Source organism: Pelobates fuscus, chromosome 5 (genome assembly GCF_036172605.1).
Source record: "Pelobates fuscus isolate aPelFus1 chromosome 5, aPelFus1.pri, whole genome shotgun sequence".
Lineage (NCBI taxonomy): Eukaryota > Metazoa > Chordata > Amphibia > Anura > Pelobatidae > Pelobates > Pelobates fuscus.
This window is the reverse complement of record NC_086321.1, coordinates 82574330-82588419: the sequence shown is the minus strand read 5'-3', so window position 1 is coordinate 82588419 and position 14090 is coordinate 82574330. Positions and strand designations below refer to the sequence as shown.

General features: G+C 36.1%; 2 protein-coding genes across 2 annotated transcripts; both read left to right on the top strand.

The window, feature by feature from the left end:
* Positions 1-1124: 1124 nt before the first annotated feature.
* LOC134610800 (molybdopterin synthase sulfur carrier subunit-like) lies at positions 1125-3963 on the top strand. Its single transcript, XM_063454032.1, has 3 exons — positions 1125-1213; positions 3251-3372; positions 3821-3963. The coding sequence occupies exons 1-3, from the start codon at positions 1202-1204 to the stop codon at positions 3945-3947; spliced, it is 261 nt and encodes an 86-aa protein (XP_063310102.1). The 5' UTR covers positions 1125-1201; the 3' UTR covers positions 3948-3963.
* A 1778-nt stretch (positions 3964-5741) lies between these two features.
* On the top strand, positions 5742-12395 carry LOC134610799 (molybdopterin synthase catalytic subunit-like). The gene is made up of 4 exons (XM_063454031.1): positions 5742-5862; positions 6878-7031; positions 9780-9903; positions 11997-12395. Exons 1-4 carry the CDS (start codon positions 5742-5744, stop codon positions 12078-12080), a joined length of 483 nt encoding a protein of 160 aa, XP_063310101.1. The 3' UTR covers positions 12081-12395.
* The last annotated feature ends 1695 nt before the right edge of the window (positions 12396-14090 follow it).

Here is a 14090-nt window from a genome sequence, read left to right as displayed (position 1 = left end):
CACCAACACTATGTACTGTTTAGTGATTACGTAAAATTGGTTATTCTGTTCTTATTTTACTGTTCTAATTTATGTTAAAACTCATGTTGAATTAACAAGGATGTCAAAAAGCTGTTGCATACTCATGTGATATTATCTACATATATCGTGCTTAAATCATCAAATGTATCTGGCTTGGTGTATCACTTTATTTCACTTACGTTAAATGAAAATAAACTATAAATAAAGAATTAATAAAAGAATTTAAAAAACTGAAATGGGCAAGCTCTTTTATTGATTATGTATCTTAAAAAAAGAAAAAAAAAACATGAAACCTGTACATGGAGAGCATTGTTGTACTTATTGGACATCACATCATACAAATATGCGTATTGCATTAAAATCTATCAGTATTATGACATTCACAAATTAAAATGCCATGCGGAACTTGAAAAAGAACATTTCTTAATTGATCACACTTTTTTCGATTATATTCTTATTAAATTGTGTTTGTATATATAAATATTTGATGTGAAATAAAAGCCCTGTTTTTCCTGCACAAAACAATATATAATAAGTGTTAGTGCACCTAATATGAAAAAGGTAAGCTATGGTTGAACAGATTGCAAGCTCACAGGCCAACTAATCACTTTGTATAAAAGAGCTTCAATGGCTAGATCTCAGCTTACGGGCAGGGCCCTCTCTACCTGTTATATCTGTCTGTGTATATTGTACGTTCTACCCTAATTGTACGGCGCTGCAGAATATGTTGGCGCTTTATAAATACCAGTAGTAAATAAATATAGCAAAGAGGTTTTGTTTTGGTCAGAACATGTAAAATTGCCTCTGTCCTTAAACGGTTAATGTGTAGGAGACAGCTTCTATTGCATACAACTTCTATAAGTTTAAATATATAACTCAGTAGAGTTTTTTTATTTCGCACAAACTAAAGATAAGCATTCAAATTCTTTTACTTTTCTGCTTAGTATCTTCTCCAGTTAGCCATAACATTGTTATTTGAAGTCAACAGAAAGATAAAGCTAAGAGGGAGGGATTCTTACTGAGCAATCAGATCTAAGTTAACATTTCACAGGAGAAACTTGTGAGTCACCAATCAGAAGGGATTTTACAGTCTGATTTTGAATTGCTTCCTGAATGTCTCAGATGGTAGTTATGTCACCAGCTTCTGCATTTGCAACAGAATCCCTTATTTTGTGTCTCCATGACTTGTGAGGTAGGACATTTCTATATATTCACGTTCACTGCTGGACGTTTACATTGTCCTTCTGTTAATGCATGCATGCTAAGCAAACTGTAGCAATCCATGTCTTTTCTAATGTGACAATGTTGCAAACCATGCAGATACATACTTCTGCAACATATATACTTACATATTGTTCCCTGCACATCTCTATAGGTTTAATAACAAAATACTGACATTTATTTACGAAACTCTGAATTATAGCAAATAATATAATTAAACCATAATAATTGGTGCTTTATTAGTAATAATAATAATGTAGCATTCTAGTATACCAGGATGGAACTCCTTTGTCTAATCGTGGTAGTTTCTTTGGAATTCATGATCAATTAACTGCTTTCTCTTCGGCAGCATATAAATTCTACTTGCCCCAGAGCATGCAGGAGTGATATGTGTCATTGGACACAGCAATTCCTGGAACACGCTTTCTGGGGATTTCTATACCTGAGGTGTAAATTATTAGCTTATTGTAGATTTGTGCACAGATCTTTGCAGAAATAAATACTCAAATTCCTGCTTGCGTCTGATTGAAACAATGCGTCGGGAAATTACGTGATGGAGATCGATTCTTTTTCATGCGTAGATTATCAGGAATGTGATTAGTTCTTTGCAGATCGAAAGGATTTGTGTACAATTCTAGCTAATCATGAGAATATAGCTAGTTGTTTGTCGCATATTAATGGAAAAGTTGCATGTTCCTAGATTTAGCCCTGGCTGTTAGGAAATTTGAGAAGTTTTACAATATCTTCTGTTTGATCTCTAAATGTCATATTAGCACAATGGATGTTATCATTATTTTATAATTTAAGAGACACTGAGCACATGTTAATAAAAACATTGAGAAGCCTTGTGCAATTCCTTAAAGGGACAATGTTGGCACCCAGACCACTTCAGCTCATTGAAGTGGTCTGGGTGCTGCAATGTAAAACATTGCAGTACCAGAGAAACTGAAATGTTTAAATTGTAGCTCTAAGTCTGCCCTCAGTGGCTGTCTACTAGACAGCCACTGGGGGTGCTTCCGGAATCCTTTTGGTCCGTTACCTGACGCTGGACGTACTCACGCTCTGCATTTGCCGTGCATGCGCATTAAACCCTGCTCGTCGCAGGATGGAGGAGGGGGCGGAGCTTTGACCCAGCGCTGAGATAAGGTAAGTAAAGGGTTTTTAACCCTTTTTTTACTAGGTAGGAGGGGGCGCAGGGGAAGGAGGGAGGGGGGAGGCAGAAGGATCGGTAGTGCCAGGAATACAGCTTTGTATTCCTGGCACTACAGTATCCCATTAACCTTTGCATTGACACGTTATCTGCATTCCTTTCAAAACAATTACAATTAAAGATCATAATAAAAAGTAAAAAATGAAAGTGCATTTCATGCAGGTTACATTAATTCATATAGTCATATAAATCAAAAAGTGATTCTGCTTGCTACTGCATTGATGACCGTGATGAATTTTTTTTTTTTTTTTTTACAAGGAATGCATGATTTATAACAGACGGTCCATTTAGCTCTTAGCATAGATACACTATAAAATTTCTAAGGGAAAGCACTGAATTGGCTGAGATTGTCAATTCTGATTATCTTAGCCAAGGAGGCAGATTGGGGGGCGGGGCCAGTGCCTAAAACCTGGACTGCACTGGAATAAAAGTGAGTCTAAAGCCTTTTTTAAGGGGGGGTAAGGGAGGAGGGGGAGGCAGCCAGCTAAATTGTGTTTTTAACACTAGAGGGTCAGAAATACACATTTTGTATTTTGAACTCTATAGACTTCCTTCAACACTTACAGCAAATGCAGCCTTTGTGTCTCAGCACAACTGAAAGTCAACTAAGCATCTTATTGGCCCAGATATTGCATTTAATTATGAGCACTCTGGAACTGAGTCACTAATTTTTTTTTTTGTTTCACTAATTAAAGAGTGTATTACGTGAATTCACAGATTAAGTTGAGTATAAATTTCAGTATTGCAGTCCTTTACAAATGGCATGTATTTATATCTTTTTTTTCTTGTTTACCAAAGGTGGTTGTGTTGTATTTTGCCAAGAGTTCCGAACTTACAGGTGTCCGTTCAGAAACCATTCACGTTCCATCAGAAATTACATCTCTGCTTCTGTGGGAAGAAATTGTACACTTTCACCCAAGGTAAGCTGGTATTTTAATATGCATAAATAAAAAAATGAGTCTGTGAACCTGTAAGTATAATTTGGTGGGGTGGTCCTTTGGAAACTTGCTTGGAATCTAGGAGCCAGCTAAAAAAGTTATGGGCCAGGTTTTTCAACATCAAATATACAATTCTTAAAGGGATTCTATGGTCACCAGAACCACTACAGCTTAATGTAATTGTTCTGGTGTCTATAGACTGTCCCTGCACACTTTTCAATGTAAACACAGCTTTTTCTCCATGAGCCAGCGGCCTGCCTCCGATCTCCATGAACTGTATATGTGTCAGTTCCCCTTCATCATTTGCAATATTTTTTTTTGCATACAATTGTAAAGTGTGTGTGTGTGGTTTTTTTTTTTTTATGTTTCTGTACAGTTTAGTAGATTTTTGTTCCCCTTTTGTAATTGCTAAAAGTTTTTTGCATCCTAGACTTTGTACCATAAAGGACCAAGTGGTATTTGCAGTCCGGCAGGAGTATGTGGCTATTGGCGATGAACATTTAACTTTACACCCTGGTGACGAGATTGCTGTTATTCCACCGATCAGTGGTGGTTAAAACATAAAATCCTGAGGTATGTTTAATATTATATATTGTACAGTGTATTGTATTTTCATGATCAATTAACAAAATCTTCATCACTAATGGAAGTTATTCAAAATTGGAATCCCAAAGAGAAATAATGACCTCTTGAATTATTTTTGTAGTGATTATGGTGGAAGGAAGTTATGTGTACAGAGCAGGTTTCCCTGACACTCTAAGTTCACCCTCTTTGCCACCAATCTACCAGTGTCATAATCAGAATTTTACTCCTGAGATCTAGCTGAGAACAAGATTAGAATTTTTTTGATTTTTTTTCAAACAAAACAAACAAACCAAATAAACCCCAACTATATCTGTCTGTCTATCTATCTATCTATCTATCTATCTATCTATCTATCTATCTATCTATCTATCTATCTATCTATCTATCTCAAAGATGGCGGAGCAGGGCTAGACAACTGAGCAATAAGTCTGTCTATTTAGTCTAGTCTATATCTCAAACTTTGAAAGTAATTGAAAAAATGGTTCCAAAAACAAACTGTGAGATACTCATGCTTGATTTTGCAAAAGTTATATATTCATGTCGTAATGGGAGCAAGCAAACCTGATGATGTGCTCACACTGTGCCATATGGGGACTCATTCTCTTGTGTCTTCAGATGCAGAACACCAGAGAGTGAACTCCAGATGGTAGGACAAGACCATGGATTAGGGACTGTCCTATTTATCTCCAGACTGTTCAGATATTTTAATTTGGCTCTAACTTCCAAAAATCCTAAAAAAAAAAAAATTATTGCTGTTCTAAGGATATATAACTGTTTTTTTTTTTATTTTTTTATTATTTTTTGTAGTATGGTGGAAACTATTGGGTTTAAACTCTTCAGTATATAAAGAATGTTTTTATTTTTTTTTATTTTTCTTCCATTTAAAAAAAAAAAAAAGTGCAGATTCAATAGAAATTGGCACTTTTAGAAATTAAACTTGTTAAATCCCCCTGGCCATCAAACTGACAACCAGTCCTGGTCCTGGTTGTCTAGCTCAGTGGAACTAAACTCAAGAGGCAGACAGGTGTCCATAACAGGTGTCTTGCAAAGACTTCTCTTTGAGCTGAATTGTGAAGTCTGTGATTGGACAGTTACAGAAGGTATGTGCTGGGGTAAAATGGGACAGTTTGAAAAGGCTGCAGACAAAAGAATTACAGCTTTTGCAAGATGTTTTTAGATATAACTTCAATGAAAAAATTATTTATTTAATGCATGCATGTTTTAATTGCTGATGTATCTACTACATAGTCATTTTTGTTTATTTATATTTGGGCAGTGGAATGTCTCTTTAACTACCAGGGAGTAAGAGGACTGGCTGGCTGACAGCCAGGGAGGTGTAACAAGGCTAACTTATCGATGTTGCGATTTCCTTTCTGAGTTACATAAAAAACAATCAGTGCAGCAAAGTAACAGAACTTACAATTTTGGGCAGACTAGGTGGGCCGAATGGTTCTTATCTGCCGTCGCATTCGATGTTTCTATGTTTAAATTTGTGTGTGTGAACCAACCCCAGGGGTGCCTAAAAGCTCCCCAGATGTTGCAGAACTTCACTCCTATTATTATTTTTAGAATGACAGAGCATCATGGAAGTTGTAGTTTTAAAACATTTAGAGATCTTCCTTTTGGGCACCCCTGACCAACCCCTATGTGTTATATTAAAACAATAATATAATATAGGACACTTTTTTTTTTTAATAATTGTCTTAATTATTTTAAAGTAAAACGAGATTATGCAAAAATGTTTCTCTTTTTATATTTAGTTTGCAATGGATGAAAGTGATAATGATCCTTGTGATTTCATAAAAGTAACACCTGATAAGCTTTCAACCGATGAGGTTTCTCAGTTAGTGGTTTCTCCAGACTGTGGCGCTGTGTCCATTTTTATAGGTATGTTAAAGTATTCGTTTTGTACCACACTTTTTGCAGCACAAACAACTTTGTTTTCATGAATACGTTTCAGTGTGTACAATTATTGATTAATGGGAATTTAAATTCAATATATGTATACAACTAGGGGTTTTGTAGCTTACTTAAAGAGTAGCCGCATTCTAGAGTATCACATTTATTTATACTGTGTATTGTACATGCAAAACTAAGGGGGATGAATAATAAAAAATAAAAGTGCCAAGTAATGTAAAGTCCTGTGCATTGCTCAGATCTGAATAATCAAATTATATCTCCCATCTCATAATTTGACATAATGTCGGACTGAGGAAACTAGAACAGAAAAAAGTAATGTCATATTAGAAAATCTGTCTTTTGATAACACATGTATTTCATATTGATTTACAAACATCGAGCACAGAAACCTCTGGGCTTAAAGGAAATTATAGTACCAAGAAAGTAAATTTGCTTTCCTTGTACTATAGCTCCTTATAGTCTCCTTATAGTGTCGACCCCTTCCCCCCACCCCCCCGCCCCCCCCATGCTAGTATGGAAATAGATTTAGAGCTTGGAGAAACCACAATATAAATCTGTATTAAGTACAAATGTATTTTAATTTTAATTGGGGATTCTCGATCACCCTGTCAATATGTATGGCACATTTTCAAGACATGTCTTACATTATTAAACTATTTTCCTTGTGATCATCTGACCAGAGGTCACAAACATTCTCTGGTTGACAGGAATCAAAAAAAGTCTCCAGGAAATTGAACGTAGGTGGTTTTCCATTTTTGCTGATATATTGATTCTTTGGTAGAGATTAGGACATTATCGCAAATTTGAAGGGTGCAAAGTAGTTGGATTAGAATGAGGGACACTCCAGGTCCAGGATAGAACAATAGTAATCTCAAATACAACACTACTCATTGTATGTTACAAAGACATATCTATAATAGAAACAGACCAATTTGAATGAAAAATTGCCCTGAATATTTATTTCCAATTATATATTTATCAGGGACTACAAGAAATATCTTTGAAGGAAAGAAAGTAGCACGTCTCGAATATGAAGCTTACACACCAATGGCAGAAATGGAACTTAAAAAGATACTGGCTGACATCAGACAAAAATGGGTATCTGTAAAGCACATAGCAGTGTACCATAGACTTGGGTAGGTGTTAGTCTTCATGCAAGGCTGTTCACTTCACGTTATCAGTTTTTGGTTGCAATAAAAGGTTATATATGTGGGCCCCAATGTTCACCACTATCCATGGGCTTGGGTTCAAAAGTGATGACCCATAATGGCAGTGAGGGAAGAAACACTTGATGAAGTTGAAGCTTTATTTTATTACCGTATAAGTCGAGTTTTTCGGCACATTTTTCTGCTGAAAAACCCCAACTTGACTTATACTCGAGTCAATGTCGGTATTATGGCAATTTACATTGCCATAATACAGAAAAGGGTCTGTTGGGGGCTGGCAGAATGCATTTACTTACCTCTCCTGCAGCTCCTGTCAGCTCCCTTCTCCTCTGCGCTGGTCCGGTCAGCTCCCCTGTCAGCTCCCAGTGTAAGTCTTGCGAGAGCCGCGGGGTCAGAGCGTTGCTCCGCGCGGCCGCAAGACTTACACTGGGACTTGGAGGAGGAGAAGGGAGCCTACAGGAGCTGCAAGAAAGGCAAGTAAACGCTTCCTGTCAGTCCCCCTCCTTCACAGCCCATCCACTGGACCACCAGGGAAAGAGAGCCCCCCTCCCTGCCATGTATCAAGCAGGGAGGGGGGACGAAAAAATATAGAAATAATAATAATATTTAAAAAATAATAAAATAAAAAATAATATAACAAAAAAAATTATTAAAATAATAATTAAAAAGTAATAATAATAAAAATGCCCACCCCCCACCAAGGCTCTGCAACACATACACAAACACACACTGCATCACACACACTCACACTGCATCACACACACTCACACTGCATCTCACACACTCACACTGCACTCACACACTCACACTGCACTCATACACACACTGCATTCATTATATACAGACACTGTAAATAAATATTCAATTAATATAATTTTTTTTAGGAATTTACCAGTAGCTGCTGAATTTCCCACCCTAGTATTATTCTCAAGTCAATAAGTTTTCCCAGTTTTTGGGGGTAAAATTAGGGGCCTCTGCTTATATTCGGGTTGGCTTATACTCGAGTATATACAGTAACTACTTTATATGTTACTTTAATGCATTCATGTTTGTGTTGCTACGTAATTTCTTACCTTTGGTGGTTCGTCTCCAAACGTTTGTCATCTCTGTAGTAAAAAGTGTGTATTTCACATACATGAACAACACAAGTAGTAATAATTTTCAGCTTAGGCTACATTTTTTAAGTTGCTGCTATAGTGATTTTGGATAATATTTACAAATCTGCAATTTTAATATCTAGATTTTGCAAATTGTCTTTTAATGCACTACAGTACAGTGTGAACACACATAACTCTTGGTGTTTCATTAATTCTCTTTACATGTATCTTAAGTGATATATCCTTTATGCTTCAAATAAAAAGATCTCATTACCTACCATATGAATAAGAGCATACATATGCCCTGCTAAACTTACTGAACCAGGGTCCATCAGTTTAAAATACTTTGTAACATCTGCGCATAAAATTGAGATACTATTGATGTTTTGGGGGGTCAGAGCGTTGCTCTGCGCGGCCGTGAGACTTACACTGGGACTTGGAGGAGGAGAAGTGAGCTGACAGGAGCTGCAGGAAAGGTAAGTAAACGCTTCCTGTCAGCCCCCCTCCTACACAGCCCATCCACTGGACCACCAGGGAATGAGAGCCCCCCTCCCTGCCATGTATCAAGCAGGCAGGGGGGACGAAAAAAAATATAAATAATAATAAAATAATAATATTTAAAAAATAATATAACAAAAAAAATTATTAAAATAATAATTAAAAAGTAATAATAATAAAAATGCCCACCCCCACCAAGGCTCTGCAACACATACACAAACACACACTGCATCAAACACACTCACACTGCATCACACACACTGCACTCATACACACAGACACTGCACTCATACACACACACTGCACTCATACACACACTGCATTCATTATATACACACACTGTAAATAAATATTAAATTGATATAATTTTTTTTAGGAATTTACCAGTAGCTGCTGCATTTCCCACCCTAGTATTATACTCAAGTCAATAAGTTTTCCCAGTTTTTTGGGGTAAAATTAGGGCCTCGGCTTATCCTCGAGTATATACAGTAACTACTTTATATGTTACTTTAATACGTTCATGTTTGTGTTGCTACGTAATTTCTTACCTTTGGTGGTTCGTCTCCAAACGTTTGTCATCTCTGTAGTAAAAAGTGTGTATTTCACATACATGAACAACACAAGTAGTAATAATTTTCAGTTTAGGCTACATTTTTTAAGTTGCTGCTATAGTGATTTTGGATAATATTTACAAATCTGCAATTTTAATATCTAGATTTTGCAAATTGTCTTTTAATGCACTACAGTCCAGTGTGAACACACATAACTCTTGGTGTTTCATTAATTCTCTTTACATGTATCTTAAGTGATATATCCTTTATGCTTCAAATAAAAAGATCGCATTGCCTACCATATGAATAAGAGCATACATATGCCCTGCTAAACTTACTGAACTAGGGTCCATCAGTTTAAAATACTTTGTAACATCTGCACATAAAATTGAGATACTATTGATGTTTTGGGGTTGTTATAGTTATTTATTTATTTATTTATCCTTTTTAATGTATTGTATTTTGTACTAAAGACATAAAATATTTTTAAATGTTTCAAACAATTAGAATACCCAGATTATTAAAATTATAAGGTTGTTACTCAAATATATCATATTTTCATTTGTATGCAGCTTGGTTCCAATCGCAGAGGCAAGTGTAATTATAGCTATTTCCTCACCACACAGAAATGACTCTCTGGATGCTGTGAAATACTGCATAAACACATTAAAAGCAACTGTACCCATATGGAAAAAGGTAATGTTTTTTCTGCCCCAAAGTCGAATATGGCCTAGATTTTTCAATTTGGTTCCTGTGAAGTTCTAACAATTCATTATTTTATAATAAAGCACTGAATATTTAGTTCAGTCATCTAATAAGGCATCAATTACATTATGGGCATGTTAGATATTTGCTGAGTAACCTGTAGTGATTTAAAGGGGCATTTTATGCACTAAAACAACTTAACTTATTGAATCAGTTTTGGTGTATAGGTCATGCATTTGGAATTTCACTGGTCAATTATCTGCAATTTAGGAGTTAAATAATTTTTGTTTCTGTTTATGCAGTACTAGCCACACCTTCGCTTGCTGTGACTCACACAGTCAACATGAAAAAAAAATAGTTTGTTTCACTCCAATCATACAGTACAGTGTGTTTACTTAAGAAGTTTTTATCTCCAGAACTTTTGTAATACACACAATGCTCCTGTAGGTTCTACCAGTCAATTAACAGAGCAAGAGATAAGACATACTAAATATGAACACACTGCGCAATAAAGGAAATGTAAAACTTTTTCAGACTTTACAGGAAGTCTGTTAGGCTTTCCTATTAAAGTGATTTAACTCCTAAATGGCAGCAAATTGAGTAGTAAGAGTGCAGGGGCTTGTTCTAAATACCAAAACCACTTGAGCAAACGTTGTTTTGTTGCTTAGTGTCCCTTTTAGGCACCTGGAAACAAAGACTTAATATGTTAACGCGACCAGTAGACTATGTTCTGCTCCTCTTATAGATATACAATTAGTATTTTCATATTTGTTACAGGTTAGATTTAAAATGTTGTAATGAACATTTTCACAGTTGAAATTAAATTGTTCTTACACCCTTCTGTTTTTCTTTTTCTTTTTTATAATGCCTGATTTTGCATATTCTTTAGGTCTGCCCTAAGGGCTAAACAAATTTATAAAATAGGTTTTACGTGCCTTAATTCAGCACCGGGCAAAGCTCCCAGCGCTGCTCGGCACACCCTCTTGTGATGTCACAACAGCCTCATGGAGTTTCAATCATAGGTAAGCCTTTATTTGGACCATTTAAATGGCTCAGAGCGCATTCATGCACTCTGAGCCAATGATGGGAGGGGAAGTGGGAAGGAAGAAGAGGAGAGAGGGCAAGAGACAAATCAAAAAAATTACCAGATTGTATAGGTAAGTGGGAGGGCTGCAATTAAGGAGGGAGAGGAGGGAGATGCAAGTTTCCCCTTGCAGGCTCTGCAGAGAATGTCCATTGACCGTGTGTAATCCACTCTGATGACAGAGGCAAAATATTCACAGAATTGACATTAGGCTGTCTGGAACAGAGCTCTGGACTCCTAAGTCACATGTACCAGGGGTGTAACTAGCCCCTCAGCACACAATTACAAATATCTCTGGATGTGCTGTGTTTACATTCAAACCCTGCACATCCAGACTCCTACCACAATGACCACGTCAAAAAATCAAAAGTGGTCATGTTGGTTGTGTCAACATTTAAAAATCATAGGACTAAATTCAACATCCCTTCTTTGTGCCAGGAACAACATCAAAAGAGCAATAAACATATATAATATTTTTTTTTATTTTTTTCTGGCAGCAGTCAAAGTCCATTTGCACACTAAGGCTTCAAAAGAAGTTAATTGCTACAATTTAACAGATTAAACAGTTGAAAAGTGTGTCTTTTTTATGTTCTTTATTATGCCAATTTTACAACTTAATATCTTGATACCACGATCTTCGAATCACTATAAAGGAACACTAAAGTCACCCAGCACTGTCATTTTAACTGTGCAATGTAAAACATTGTAATTTTTAAAGAAACTGCAATACATTACTGGGTAAAATCCTCTACTAGTGGCTGTAATATTTACACACAAGAGGGCTTCTGTTGCACTGGCTGAGTAAAACTTTTTTGTTAAACTAATCAGACATTTAATCATCATCCTTTTTTAAAATATTTTTGCGTGTGCCAAAAAATTATATTGAAAATGTGTTTTTATTAAAAAAGCTCAAGGAAAATGAATAATTCGCCACTTTTGTAACCATACCACAATATACTTTATATGTTTTTGTTTTGTTTTTTGCAATTGCTTTGTATAGGAGGTTTATGAAGAAGAAAGCTACACATGGAAAGAAAATAAGGAATGTTTTTGGCGAAAGCAAGATGGGTTTCAATCTAATTGATGTGTGTTAGCAAATCATTCTCCCCCTTCACTCATTTCCGAACCATGGAAGCTTTCCTCAGGAGATAGCCATGAGACTATCTTTACCCGCATCCTGCATCCTCTTTTCCCAGAAAACTTAGCAGTCTTTATTTTAAACTTTTGTAAAGGTCAGGGTGAACTTTTACATTTGCAGAAATATGCACATGCATTGCATAAATATATTTTTAGAATGTAAAGTTTTCTGTGAGTCAATTACTGAATAATGTCTGTGTACATGTTAATAAATTAAATCTGTACTGCTCATAGACAATAAAGAACTGTATGCATTAAAAAATTATGTTGCACATTTGCCATCCAGTAAGTATCACACTCTGCTTCAATGGATCTATTCTAGAAGGGCCCAGCATTTCAGCACTGGTTCTGGAATTCATTTATTTGCACATTGGATCAGGAACTGCTATAATAGTGATAACATTTAATTGTTGGTGTACTTCAACAAAATATGCTCAAGGTCATAGTGTCCTGCTACTCCAGGCTTGTTGGTGTACTTCAACAAAATATGCTCAAGGTCATAGTGTCCTGCTACTCCAGGCTGGTTAACAAGTAGATAACTTTGTTGTAACTTATACACCTTTGTATGTTTTATTTCTAGAATTTGACAAACTTTAGGGTTGCATATTTGATTCTTTGCAGGGTTGATACTGTTATTGGCAAAATTGTCTTTCTTCGAGTCTCAACGGATGACCTCTTATTTGTTGTGTTTTCCTTCTGAATAAACATTCCTGAATATATATTTATTTGTACAATACTATTACATCTGCAGGGCTTCCATCAATACTTTTTTGGCTCTTTACACAGCTCAAGGCCAGGACTCCTGGGGCTTGCCCCCGAGTCCACCCACTGTGCCTACCCACAATCCGCCCTCAAGGAAAAGTAAAGTTGATGTGTTTATAGTGTATGCAGTGTTTGTGTAGTGGATGCAAGGGGTGTTTGTGGTGTTGGAAAGGGCGTGGGGAGGGGGTGAGCACTTTTTTTTTTGTAATTGTTAATTATATATTTTCCTCCTCTTGGCCTCCTACCTGCGGCTAGGGAGAGGGGCACTAGATGACCTCGTTGTCCAGTGGTTCAGCATGCTTCTATAGTAAAGACATGACAACTCTTAGAAATGCTTTGTGTCCTCGCGAGAGGACACTTCTGGAGGTGAAACTTGGAGGTGTGCGCCTTCTATTGCTGTACTGGCTGTACCCCCCTGATGGTGGCCTTGCCCTTGTGAAACCATTTTTTTTTCTTCTGCTTAAGAAGAATAAATTACATTTTCAAGCATTTCATAATAACTAAAATCTTCCTCTAAAGAATTTTAGCTTGCTAAAGTGCTTAGTGTGAAGTGAGTGCATTCGGAAGTCTGTCATTGGACAACCACAGAAAGTCTAGGCAGGGTTTGAAAGGTAGGGTTCAAAGAAAGAAATATGCAGTTTTTGCAAACTGCTTTAAATGAACCTCCAGTGAAAATGCACAATTTTAAATGCATGCTTGCTTTTATTGGGGTATATCTACTAAAAAGTGATTTAAAAAAAAAATATTTTTTTGTATTGGTTCTGAGTTTGGGCAGTGGAGTGTACCATTAAAATATGAATGGCAGAATTTAGCAAAGTAATAGTTTAGTTGATCTGAAGAATTTTTTGTTTTATCCATAAAATAAAAATGACACATGATATGGACACTGGAACATTTTCTTTCAATCTATCCAAGTTGCTAATCTGCTAATAAAGAAGTCTGATATATTTTCAGTTTGAGATATTAATCAGTTACTATATTTCTTGTCAATTCAGTCAAAACACAGGGATTAAAGCCTATTTCAGATTTCACATCTATAATTTTTTTGTTTATATGAGACAGTTGACATAAGCAGTTTTGTGGAGATGTAAGTGAAAGGAGTCAACATGTATGCACATATGTTTAGTCTGCATCTCCTGCAGGTGCCTTAAAGTTACTTATATAAATGTATTCTGACACCTACAGAAACATGAGA